General features: G+C 41.8%; 1 protein-coding gene across 1 annotated transcript in view; it reads right to left on the bottom strand.

The window, feature by feature from the left end:
- Positions 1-13572, bottom strand: part of ATP10A (ATPase phospholipid transporting 10A (putative)) — a 147676-nt gene that overhangs the window by 57826 nt on the left and 76278 nt on the right. Inside the window, exon 3 of the mRNA XM_074992005.1 lies at positions 5417-5502. Coding sequence (XP_074848106.1) covers positions 5417-5502 — 86 coding nt within the window. The remainder of the gene's footprint in view (positions 1-5416; positions 5503-13572) is intronic.

The following is a 13572-nucleotide window of genomic DNA, read 5'->3' on the forward strand; positions in this document are numbered from 1 at the left end:
ACAAGGGAAATATTAAGAACAAAAAATAACTTCTTACATCAATAGCACTAGAATATTGCTAAGGGGGCAGGAAAGGAAGAAAAGCCTAATAATCTTTATAGACCTGCTGTGTATGAATAAAATTCCATATCACAGACCCCAGTACCTTAATGCTTCAGAGCAGATGGTGATGGAAAATTGGAAATAGATTAACTATTGTGCATTCAGCTAAACAGCATCAAAAGCTGAATCCTTAATTTTTCATAACAAACTGGAATACAGAGCTAATAAAGAGAAATGCTGAGAAACTGAAGGCACTAGAATAAAACTGAGATATCCAATGACTGTTGCTGCAACCACAAATTTTATTTTTATGTTTATTTTATTTGTCTATTTTTTTTTTTTAATATATTTGCCACTCTTATGTAGGGTACAGTTTAACACCCTGTACTGTCAATGCTGAGCATTTAAAAAAACAAAAACAAAGAAACAAAACAAACATGAATGGGCCCCTTCAAAATAGTTAAATTGGCTAAAATATCATGGTTTTATTTTTTTTTAATTTTCTTTTAATTTGATTTTGGCTTATGAGCCTTTCAGGTGAACTTGGGTCACGTGTCCAAGCTTTTTTCCAAAACTTTGAGTGCTAGAAACTTATGCTTTTTAAAAACAAATGCTGAGATTTTAACCGTCATGTACCTTTAGAAGAGGTGACTTTAAGAACCACATCAAACATGATCAGACTAGCAGAAAAATCACCAGAATTAGCAACACAGATAGGAAAACAATGAGACTACTCACAGAATAAAGGGACTGCTTGTTTGAGTGGCCTTTAGCGGGTGTATAAAGCATTGCTCAGAAAGAGGAAAACACAACTTAGTGTAGATGAGTAGGTGAGAGACGAAACATGGAAAGCATCAGGTGTTTTAGAATTGGGAAGGTGCAGATTCCACATCTTTCAAGTACAAATTGTTTCTATCACTCTAGGGCCGTGTCTACACTAGCCTCAAACTTCGAAATGGCCACGCAAATGGCCATTTCGAAGTTTACTAATGAAGCGCTGAAATACATATTCAGCGCTTCATTAGCATGGGGGCGGCCGCGGCACTTCGAAATTGACGCGCCTCGCCGCCGCACGGCTGGTCCCGACGGGGCTCCTTTTCGAAAGGACCCCGTCTACTTCGAAGTCCCCTTATTCCCATATAAGGGTTATATTATATAAGGGGACTTATTATATATATTATATATATTATATAAGGGTTATATGGGAATAAGGGGACTGCGAAGTAGGCGGGGTCCTTTCGAAAAGGAGCCCCGTCGGGACCAGCCGTGCGGCGGCGAGGCGCGTCAATTTCGAAGTGCCGCGGCCGCCCCCATGCTAATGAAGTGCTGAATATGTATTTCAGCGCTTCATTAGTAAACTTCGAAATGGCCATTTGCGTGGCCATTTCGAAGTTTGGGGCTAGTGTAGACATAGCCTAGGAGAGAATTCCCCTCAAGAGTTCTAAGATAGCAGAACATGTTTTCATTTTATTAATTTACAAGTTACAAAAATTCTGCTTTTGTCCACTTTCATCACTGTCCCACCCCTTGGGACTCTAATGTTTGTGCTCAGCAATTCAATAAACAGCAATCACTCACTACCAGTTTAGGAGTCTGAGTATTGGGGATGTATAAAAGACTTACACAACATAGGGGGAAATAATTTGTTAAATTATTCACTTGCAGCTGCAATAATCCTACTATTCTGAGTACCCCTGTTTTATTTGTGCTGATACCGAGTATCAACTGCGTGGCAGCCCCACCCACGTGATTGCTGGCATGGAGGGAGTGGAGCCTGCTGAGTACTGGCTCCTCTTTTCCGTTTGAAAAAAAGCACTGCTGCGTATCATGGCCTTCTCGGCTTTTTAAAATTAAATCCTCCTGCAGCTTGGCTTGTGAATGTTAGTTTAAAGATGTTCATTTAAGACTATGTCTATACTACAAGATAAATTCAAATGTACTAAAATGGATTTGATAATGCCATCCTTAATAAATCCGATTTTGAGTATCTTCTCTTCCCACAGGCTCCCAACAAATTTGACACGTTACTTCCACACTGAAATCACCAAACATCGACTTTTGCAGCAGTGTGTTGTGGGAACTTATCTCACAGTTCCCTCAGCCCCACATTCTGAGCCAGGAGCAGCAGCGCTGTCAGTTTCCTGTGTCCAGCAGCCCTAGCCAATTTACCAGATCCTGCTAGTACAGTAAACCCATTTAATGGACTAATAGGGCTGTTTGTTTCTTCTCCTTAGTTCCTTAAACGTGAGGGTTTAACTCCCTCTCTCCACAGGCTCCTCCAACCCCCGTTCCACCCCAACTTCTTCCAAAAAAAAAAAAACAACCCCAAAACAAACCCCCACAAAATACCCCAAAACACTCTCAACCCCCCAAAAAAAACCCTCTTCAAAAAAAACCAAACCCCTGCCGCTCACTGGGTCAGGTGGAAAAGCTGCTGGAGCCTGCTTGTCTGGCGACGCCTGGTGGCAGGTGGCCAAGGGCACCTGTGGGGTGGGTGCCTGCCCATGGGCGTCTGGCCAAACATGTGGCTTGAGCTGCCCGGCTGTGGGATGCCTGGCCCCTGCCACAGGAGTGCAGAAGCCTGGTCAATTTTCCAGAACCCACTAGTAGTGGGAAGCTGGGAGCCAGGTGCAACACACACAGCTTTGTGAGATAGATAGGGGAAACCCATGGAGGTTAATAAATTCAATTTTAGGATGCGACGCTTCCACGCTGGCCTTTAATTGAGATTCTGAATTCGAGCTTGATGCTATGCCCGTCAAGTAACTATAATTTTGTGGTCTTGAGATTAGTGCTCCCTAAATCAAGCTAATGGTATTTTCAGTGAAGACAGTCATGTGGTAATATCGAGCTAAGTGACTTAAATGCAAATTTATCTCGTAGTGTAGAGGCAGCCTAAGTCAACTTCTCTGTTAATAAGTGGACTTGGTTTTTGCAAATAGACTGGAGAAATAGCAGATCTGGTTTGTGATTTTATGGCCCACACAAGTTCTTTATAGAGGAATGTTAATGATAGCATAAAGCTATGTATATTAAATTCACTATACATGGATATATACAGTTATAATATGCTACTGGCACAGGAAAGTAATACAAGGGAATCTCAAGCTTGTCTGGCTATTAAAAAACATCAGCTGCAGTCAGCAGTTCTTGCTCACCTCTTGCCCAGTTTGTTCCTTTTCATTTAGTTCAGGTGAAACACTAAATTCAGACAGAACACATGTGCCTACTTCATAACTGCATGCATTTCAAATGGATCTGCTGATGCTCATGACCCAAATCTACCAGCTTTCATTCGCTGACAGGGTCTTCCCTCAAAAGTGAACGGAGCAAAAGCTAAAAAATCCCATGGCAAGTTTTCCCCATCTTATTCATTACCAGAAAAATAGTATTGCTACTACTTTTCATTTGTATAAAACAAATTAAGCTGCCTAAATCACAGCCATCCCACTGATGTACATGCTTTTAGAAAACGACATGAAGAAAAAGCCATGGGAGAGAGGACCTGGGAGAAATGGAACTAATTCATTTTCTTCCACTTTTCTCCTGCTCCACCCTACAAACGACCGACTAACTGATACAGAGAAATGATGAGTCATTTGGACTCAAAAATTTAAGGAAAGAAAAATTGCAAACTAGGGAAGGTGGATGGAAAAAAATCCAAAAGCAGGGCTCTGTAAATTATACTCCTGGGTGAATTCTGCACCACTGCACAATGTAGAATTTTGCAGAAATTAACGAGGTGGGCAATAGGGACAGTGGAGTTTAACCAGTTAGAAGATTTTGTTGGGGAGAGGAGGAGAGCGTGCAGGCTTTGCCAACAGGGGAAAAGGGGGTAGTTACCCTCAGACCTAGTTATTCAAAAAAGTTCAGGGCTCCCAGCTGCCGCTACTGCAGCAGCGGCAGCAGCCAGAGCCCCAACTCTTTAAATTGCCTCCAGAGGGCTAGATGGCACACTCTAGGACATGCTGAAGGGCTGTCTTGGGGAGGTGTGGCACAGTCCAGGTGGCAATGAGGGCTGGCTGCCTCTAGCCCCAAGCTTTCCAGGGATGTGGAACAGGCCCCTCCAAAACTCACTAGAATACTCCTGGCAGCTGCAGTTCCCAGCATGCCCTGAGAGAAGCAGAGGGTGGCACACAGGGAACTCTGTATAAGCCTGGGACCAAGCAACAAGCTCTTTCTCCCTCTGACTCTCTAGGTTCTGGAGGTGGAGGGGGGCAGATGTCTGGGCTGAGGGGCACTGCGGGGCTGCGTGGGGAAGGGTGAGGGACAGAGAGGATGAGGCCAATGGGTTTTTCCATGTCTGGGCTCTGTGGAGAGAGGTGCTGGGTGTCTGGCCCCCCGGCTGGACTCCGAGGGTGGGAAGAAGGCAAAGAAACGTTATAGGAGTTCCTTTAAACTCTCTTCCTGGGGTACTCACTCTCTCTCTCTCTCTCTCTCTGTGTATTGTTACAGCCATATTGCTGACATATTTTGAAATAAAGTCTCTGTTTAATCCATGGTTAATGGAGTCAAATTTGCAAATAAATTCCAGCTCAGAGATTTCTCTCTCCATTTGATTTTTGAAATTTTTTTGTTTCAGAACTGTCACCCTTAAATCTGCCACTGAGTGGATTAAACAGAGACTGGGAGTGGCTCGTGGCTTACAAAGGCAGTTTCTCTGCTCTGGGTGCTAATGTCTCCCCATTAGACTCTGACAAAGGCTCACATCCCCCTGTCTGATCTGACTTGTTTTTTTCCTCTTTTGATCAGTACGGTTGATACTGGGCCATTTCCACCTTGCTGAATAGACCTTGTCAGCTCTGGCCCTCCCTCTTACTGGGACCCCACTCTTTAAATACCCGTCTGAAACCACCCCCACTACTCATGCATCTGATGAAGCGGGTCTTTGCCCCCGAAAGCTTATGCTCCCAAATATCTGTTAGTCTATAAAGGTGCCACAAGACTTCTTGTTGTTCTTGAAGCTACAGACGAACACGGCCACCTCCTTGATACTGTAAAAAGGAATAATTTAGCAGTTGCAGTTGGTAAACAAGATAAAATATTCTAAAGTAAAGAAATGCCAGAACTGAAGTTGCCTTTGCAACCATAGTTCAGCTCTTGTGCATGTGTGTTATGATACAGTCTGGAATGACATGATCACAAACTTTATTTTTTAAATGTAGAACTGATATCTCTGTAAGTGCACAAGGTGGTTCTGCTCGGGAGACAAGTCAGGAATCTCTCATACAGTAACCCCTTCCACTATACAAGCCTCATTCATTTGCTTCAGAAGTGGGAATGAGGCACAGGACTGGAAGAAGAGAGCCTGGAAGTCAACTCTGTCTGATAGAGAAACGGCTGCAGACTGAAAGTAATGATATGAAATACTCACATGTAACCTCGAAACCTACTTAAGTCATTGTTTGGCTTCTCACATTCAATGACACTTGTGAACTTCAGGGGATCAAATTCAGAGTCCTGGAATCATAAAATTGTTAAATATTTAGGTGTTTTCATTAAGAGTTTGCAAAAAGTTCATTAAGAGTCACAAGGGCATGATATGAACAAAAAGTTGGACTGAGGACCAAATTTATTTTGGGTTAGAGATAGGAAATATCAAATTTGTCTCTGTAGGCTGAAAATATTCAAAGTATTATTACTAGGTTTCAAATACTTCAAATTTTGAAAAGTAACTACAAGTCTGGAGCACCACAAGCCAATTTACTGTGAATTAGGAAAAGGTCAATATGAAATATAAGCGTTATTTTTAATTGCTTTACATCAGCTGAGATATATTAATCCAATTTAATAATTAGACACCTATAGTAGGATCCTTTTTCCAACCCTAATTAATACTCAGATTTCAACTTGCTAATGCAGCTGAAGCTGGTACATCTACTGACCGTGGTCACTGGACATTTATGAACAGCTACCAGGCTGTGGTGGTGGAGACAGAAGGTGCATCTATACTAGGAACTAACTTAGAAGTTAAACTTCGAAGTAGCCAGCAGAGAGTCTACACATGTTTTCCTGTACTTCCAAGTTAACTTTGAAGTAGGGAGCCCAACTTCGAAGTCCTTACTCCAATCCTGGGCATGGAGTACTACCCTACTTTGAGGTCCAACTCTGAGGTTATTTGTGTAGTGTAGTCACAGCCAGAATGTTCCATCATAGACCAGTTATTTCATTAAAATGAAAAGCAAGACTGTTCCTGCTGAGGAGGTATTAAGCCCAAGGTGGATTGAGTTAATTTGAAGTAATTTAAATAACTTATCTTGATAATTTACATCAGCAAGTAGCTTGATTTGAATAACTAATTTTAATGTCATTTGGCATTTGTAATTTTTATTTACTTTCCTAAAGAAAAGGTCATTCTCATTGGTTGCCAGCCATTATAACCAAATACAGCTTTTACATAAACTCGAAAAGATAATGTTTTTAATCAGTATATATCAATAAATGTCCCTTTCACCATACACAACAAACAATGAAAATCTATTTCTACCGATAACAATCACAGTTTACAGAGAGCCAAAGTAAGAAAAATGCTGCTAGAGAACTTATTAGAGTTTGATTTAAAGGTATTTACTTTGTCTTTATTCACAAATAAGTGATAGTTTGTGTTCTAATAGTGTTAAAAGTAGCTTTTTTACCTTAACATGTCACTATATGGCTGTGTCTAGACTAGCCCTGAACTTGGAAGGGGGCATCGTAATTAGGGTGTCAGGTGATTACTAATGCAGTGTTGTGGTGCATATGCAGCACTTCATTAGTCAAAATCTCCCCTGCAGCAACTTCCAAGTGTGAAACTTCGAAGTGCTGGCTCGCGTGTAGCTACGGGTACTTCTAAGTGCCCGCGCTACATTGAAGTCTGAGCAGTAAAGGGACTTTGATGTAGCATGGGCACTTTGAAGTACCTGTGGCTGACCCACGGCTACATGCAAGCTGGCACTTCGAAGATGCCGGGGGGAGATTTTGACTAATGAAGTGCTGCATATGCACTGCAACACTGCATTAGTAATCTCTTGACCCACTAATTACCTTACCCGCTTCAAAGTTCGGGGCTACTCTAGACACAGCCTCTATTTCCTGTCCAGCTCCCCTACCCATAATTTATTAGTGGTTATGTAAAACTACCTTAAATGTATCAGCTAGTTGGGAAAAAAGTTTGACAAAACATGTTTTGCATTTAAACCTGATTTGTTATATAAAAGAAATGATTTATCAGACTACAGTTGATAATAGGTAGTATATGAATGGTTGTTTCTGGTCACGAAGGGCTAGAATTTTTTCAAAAACATTTTCGGTGGCTACAGATCCAGATTAGGTGTTTTATGAGATTTTCAAAATTGCTCACATACGGTGTCTTTTTTACATTTGTGACAAACAGAAGCAGGCTAAGAAGATAAAGTGGAGGACTACAGTGGCATCTCACAGATGGCCACAAATTCACGTGACAGAGAAGCACATCTATGTACAGAATTCATCTTCCAACCAGGAAAAAACATCAAATATGATAAGTAACATGAACAATGGGTAATTCAGCTGCCAGGAAGAGAGCTTGTTCACATATACCAGTCCTGCAAGCATTACAGAACCTAAAACACCACAGGTAACTCGGACACATATTGGGAGCCAAATACCCGAAACGTACAAGCTGAGGCGAAGAGTTGGTGTTATCTCAAACCGATTAGGCTTTTGAGTTTTGTGAATATAGTTCCATGTGAAAAGTGACTGTAAAATAGAATTTTTGGGCTCCATAGTTTTTGAGATTCAATGACTCCTACATCAAATTGTTCAGATTATGAATCAAAGGGCCAGCCACACACATTCAACTGGAATCTAACAGTTAAACCTGTGTTTTTGCCTTCTCTTTCATATCAGTAGAATCCTCCTACCATTCTTCCAGAGGACAGGAGTGCAATGCGATATTATGGAAAAAGCCTTAACCCCAATGTTGTAAAATACCCACAAATGTTGCAAAAATCATTTGAAGAGTTTGTCCCATTGGCCAAATCTAGGTTCTAATCCAACTATGCTCTTAAGCATGTATTTACCTTTACATCACTTCAATGGATCTGCTCAGGTGCTTAATTACTTAAAAGTACTATGCATTATATTTAATTTTTTTTAAACATGGTTTTCTGAAGTCAATGAAAGTATTCAAGTCTTGAGATTCTAGGCCAGTATAAAAGGAGAACAGTGCATAAATTACCTATTCAACCCTTTGGCAAATTCCTCTACTTGGCTTATTTGATTTAACCCCTTGTACTCCAGATGGAGCATAAGTCATCTTCAAGCCTCCTTCTCTTCACTCTGTCTCAGGACAAACTTTCTAGCTGACCCCAGGAGTACCTCAGTTGTTGGCCTTAGGCCTCAGTGGATCTTCCCTTTAACCAACTTCCGAGTGACACAGACACCTTCAGACAGAACTGAGGGTTCACCAGGGAGAATACTGGTTTTAAAGCCTTCCAGCCTTGAAGTTGGAGGTCTGCTCAGTTGTCCCCTATCTCAGAATGGTGTCATTTTTGCTCTTAGTGTTCAACTGTGCACAGTGCAGGTAAACTTCCCTGGCAACTAGCACTACAGGTTGCACCTCTCAACACCAGGATTCTCTGGTCTGGCAACATCCGTGGTCCATCAATGATAATTTGCGATCCAGAGAGCCTCAGGCCAGGAGGATAGTGACAGGAGGGCTGGCAGCTGGGAGCCCTGCTGAGTGGGAGCCCAGTGCTGCAGGGCTGGTGGCCCTGTGCATGGGGACCTTTGCTCTGGAAAATTCCCTTGTTCCTGGTAACTCCCCATTCAACATTATCTAGCCCCCATTCAAGTGCCTTAGCCACCAAAGCTAGGTAATGTTCTTCAAATCAGACTTAGGCACATTATGGCCGTGTCTACACTAGCCCAAAACTTCAAAATAGCTGTGCAAATGGCCATTTCGAAGTTTACTAATGAAGCACTGAAATACATATTCAGCGCCTCATTAGCATGTGGGCAGCCCCGGCACTTTGAAATTGCCGTGGCTCGCCGCCGCGCAGCTCGTCCAGACGGGGCTCCTTTTTGAAAGGACCCCGGCTACTTCGAAGTCCCCTTATTCCTATGACCAGATGGGAATAAGGGGACTTCGAAGTAGCCGGGGCCCTTTCGAAAAGGAGCCCCGTCTGGACAAGCTGTGCGGCGACGAGCCACATCAATTTTGAAGTGCTGGGGCCACCCACATGCTAATAAGGCGCTGAATATGTATTTCAGTGCTTCATTAGTAAACTTCGAAATGGCCATTTCGAAGTTTTGGGCTAGTGTAGATGTAGCCTATGAGTGGCAGTCTGGAAATCTTGCTCTGAACACGTAATACCCCATCTGTGGAGAAACAGAATTGGCCCAGCAGAGCATCAACCCAGCCTCATTCACCATTAAAAAATATACAGGCAAAAATGGAGTCTCTCTCTCTCACACCGCCCCCCCCAAACTAGCAACTTGTGAAAATCGCTCTAGATATTTCAGTAAAGCACATTATTGTCCTATCTGCATATTATATAGAGGAAGGGTTAATAACACATCATTTTAAAATCTAGGAGTACACCTGTACAGTGACAAAAGACCTGGTCTGGGTCAGCCGACTTAGGCTTGGGGGCGGGGAGTAGGAGTGGGTGGGAGGGAGACTATAAAACTGAAGCATAGATATTCAGGTTCTGAGCAGGTGGAATCAGAGCCTGGGCTACAGCCTGTGCCCAAACATCTACAATGCAATTCGATAGCCCCACAGCCCACGCTCTCTGCCTGAGTCAGGTGATCAGGGCTTTGAGACTTGGTGCCACAGGTTTTTTCCTCACAGTATAGCTACACCCTCTGTGCAAATGAAAGGGAAAATGATACTTAGCGGGACAGAGAAAGATTTTACCTTTCGTCAGAGAACACCACAATGATACTTTTGAGCAGACTTCAGTTTATCAAGCATAATTTTTTATTCACTGCTCTTAAAAAAGTCTTAATTCCTTTGATAAATATCTCTGAGGAAATCCTGGAGACATTTAGCACCAAAGGCCAAGCTAATCAAATGGAAGCTTTCTGTGACTACTGAACTCAGCAAACAGAGTCTGGTTCCAAAGCTGTAAAGCTACATTAACTTTTACAGAAATTGCAAGTTGATGGACTATATTTCCTTTCTTTGAGGAACACCTGCCAACAAAGCGAACAGCTTTAGAAATCCATTATAGATCAAGAACAAAGTCTTTCCAAACAAACGTATGGTTAAAATCTGAAAGAAATATTAGTAGACTTCCACATCAGCATCACAGAGCACATTTGTGTTCTCCTCTCTCACATATAATTTTCATACGTGATTCCCTTTTTAAGCTAAAATTCTACCTTTCACTCCTGCTTGCAGACTTGGGTTCTCTTACAGTTTTCTTAAAATATGCTACTCTAATCTTAAACTTGCTAGTATCCAGGATAGGGGACAATCTAATTACAGTAGTAGTCTGAGGTGAGCAATTCTGATTTATTGCTAAAGCTCTTCAGTTCTTAAATAAATCAAATAGATTCATTGGTTTCTTTTGAAAAGAAAGTGTAGATATTCTGTAATGTGTTAGAGTCTGACAGTTTTGACATGAAATTGCCTCTTTGTAAATGAATGAGCCAATTCATTAAATATTGCCTGCAGAAGATTGCTTTGGACACATATAAAGAAGCTACTAAGTTAACAAAAGTTTTCACAAGGAACAATGTTTTGCTTCTTTTTATGTTGGTCCTCATGCATCAGCAAGTGAGATAGAACTGTGCTGTTACTTTAAAGGAACAGACAGACAATCTAAAGGTGTTTCCAGGAGAATCAGGCCAAACAAAGACTTCTGGCTTCTGTAAATGAGTGTAATTCCTCTGCTGTACAAATAATTATTTTGACTATGCACATACAACAAATCCTCATCAGTACCCACTAAAGTTTTCCCTCTCCCAATACATTTTATTTTCCACCTCTAAAAAATTATTTCAGCAAAGGGAGAAGTAATTGAGAATGGATTTGTATGCATTCAGATCCAATTAAACCTGAATACATCACATGTTCAGGATCCTTACACCAGTCATCTTGACAGTATTGTGCAGTGGTGTTCTGTTAGCACCTGCATGCCCTCAACTGACTTCAGAATCCCATTGAAAATGTGCTGTTATCCATCCCAGCCTGTAAAGCTTAGAACCTAAAAAAAAGAGGTCTTCATCATCATCATCATCAATAACCAGGGACTCAGCACCTGTTGGTGTCTGATGCCGCTCTCACTATTTCCTTCCATCTTTCCCTATCCAGTGCAGAGTGGCTTAGTTTCTGTAGACTAGCTCCACACCAATCTACTACATCATCTATCCATTCTCTGTGGGGTCTGCCTCTCCTATTCAAACCATCCATTATGCCAGATACTAGGGTCTTGATTTTTTGTTTGTCGTTCATTCTGTAAATATGGCCAAATAGTTGTAGCTTCCATTTTATAACCTTCTGAAGCAGGTTCTCTTTTCGCTGTATTTTCCTATATAATTCCTCATTGGTGACCTTCTGCATCCATCCTATTCTCAGAATTTTTCTATAACAACTCCTTTCGAACACCAATATTCTTCTTTTCGAATATTTCGTTATCACCCATGTCTCACATCCGTACAACATGCTGCTGAATACACGTTTTCAAGATGCCCAGCTTCGTTCTTAAGCTAATTGCTTTGCCTTTCCAGATCTTATCCCATCGCCTTCAAACTTGCTCTTGCTTTTGCTATTCTAGTCGCTATTTCCTTCTTACAGTCTAGATCATACATTATGTTGCTCTCCAGATATGTGAACTTCTCTACATTTTCTAGTTCAATACCATCCACACTGATCTTCCTTCCTATTTCCTGATCTCCAAATACCATTTTTTTGTTTTATCGATGTTCATAATCAGTTCGTACTGCTTCCCTTCATCATTTAACACCCGCACCGGTTTTGCTAGCTTCTCCTCATCTTCCTCAGTGATAACTATATCATCTGCGAACCTCAAGCTGTTAATTCTTTTCCCGTGCAATTCTGACTGAAGAATTGAAAGAGATATCTCCCCCGAGCATCGAGAGTGAGACGGATATTTCAAAGGAGGAAGTAGAAAAAGCAGTGAAATGACTAAAGAACAAGAGCCCTGGAAATGATAAGATCACGGGAGAGATGATCAAATATGGCAGATAAAGCATAATTCAGGAAATACACCGACTATGTAATATAGTGTGGAAAGAAAGGAAGGCAACTAAGGAATGGACATGATCTGTGCTAGTGACAATACCCAAGAAAGGAAGTATATTGGAGTTCAAGAACTACAGAACGATCGCCCTAAATGAGTCATCTAGATAAGGTGCTGATGATGATACTGACTGAGAGATTAAGATCGCAGATAGAAGAACATATAGCAGATGAGCAAACAGTGTTCAGAAAAGATAGAAGTACCATACAGCAGATATTGGCACTAAGACTGATAGCGGAGAAAGCTTGACGAAAGAACAAAAACATATATGCTTGCTTCGTCGATTTTCAAAAGGCATTTGACAGTATAGATCAGAAAGTGACTTGAGCGGTGTTGGAGTCATACAGAGTGGATAGCAGACTAATACGGTTGTTGAAACTTAACAACGATAATGCGGAAGCAGCAGTGAGAACATGCGGGGAGTTGGGAAGTTGGTTTAAAACAAGTAGAGGTACGAGACAAGGAGATCCAATATCGCCAAGTGTCTTCATCGCACATCTGGAGAGCGCGATGGACAAGACCAAGGAAGAGGTAGAACAGATGTCTGTGCATGGGAAAAGAATTAAAAAAAAAGAGGTGGGAGAAAGGAAATAGTATTACCCCCAGTTTACAAATGGGGAACTAAAGACCCAGAGGGATCAGATGACTTACCTACTGTCCTGCAGAAAGTCTGAGGCAAAGCCAGAAATTGCACTCAGCTCTTCTAAGACACAGTTCAGTGCTTTTACCACATGACCATCCAGCCATTTAATGTTAACTTTTCAGAGACTATGTCCACGCTTTGAATGAGGGATGCGATTCTCAGCTTGTGTACACATATGGCCGCTGGTGAGAGCTAGCAGGAGTATAGCTAACTGGCCAGCTGCAGAAGCATGGTCAGCAGCAACGCAGAGTGAGAACGTGTATACAAGATGGGAGTCACATCCTTCACACCAGGTGTAGGCATAGTGTGATTCTGTTGGTAATCCTCTAAAGCTATCATCTCTTAGCAAGTAAAGCCCACTGCCTTGCCAAGGGAGCCAATTTTTCGATGTTAAAAAACGATGTATACCGATTATTAAACTGTTCCAGACCAGTGGTTTGCTCTACTCTACCACACAAAAAAACCTGAGTTTGATTTCTGGGTCCTGGTCCACACCCTCCTCAGAATGGTAGGAGCTGGCAGGAAAACACGAGGAATGTATTCAACCTTTTTTATACGGGGATGAGGGAAAGAACCTCACATTACCCAGCTGTGACTCTTCTGGCTAGGAGCCAAGGCATCTGGTGCTAACTGGCTAAAAAAAAGGCATCTCATTCA

The sequence above is a fragment of the Carettochelys insculpta genome, chromosome 1 (assembly GCF_033958435.1).
Source record: "Carettochelys insculpta isolate YL-2023 chromosome 1, ASM3395843v1, whole genome shotgun sequence".
NCBI classification, from domain to species: Eukaryota; Metazoa; Chordata; order Testudines; family Carettochelyidae; genus Carettochelys; species Carettochelys insculpta.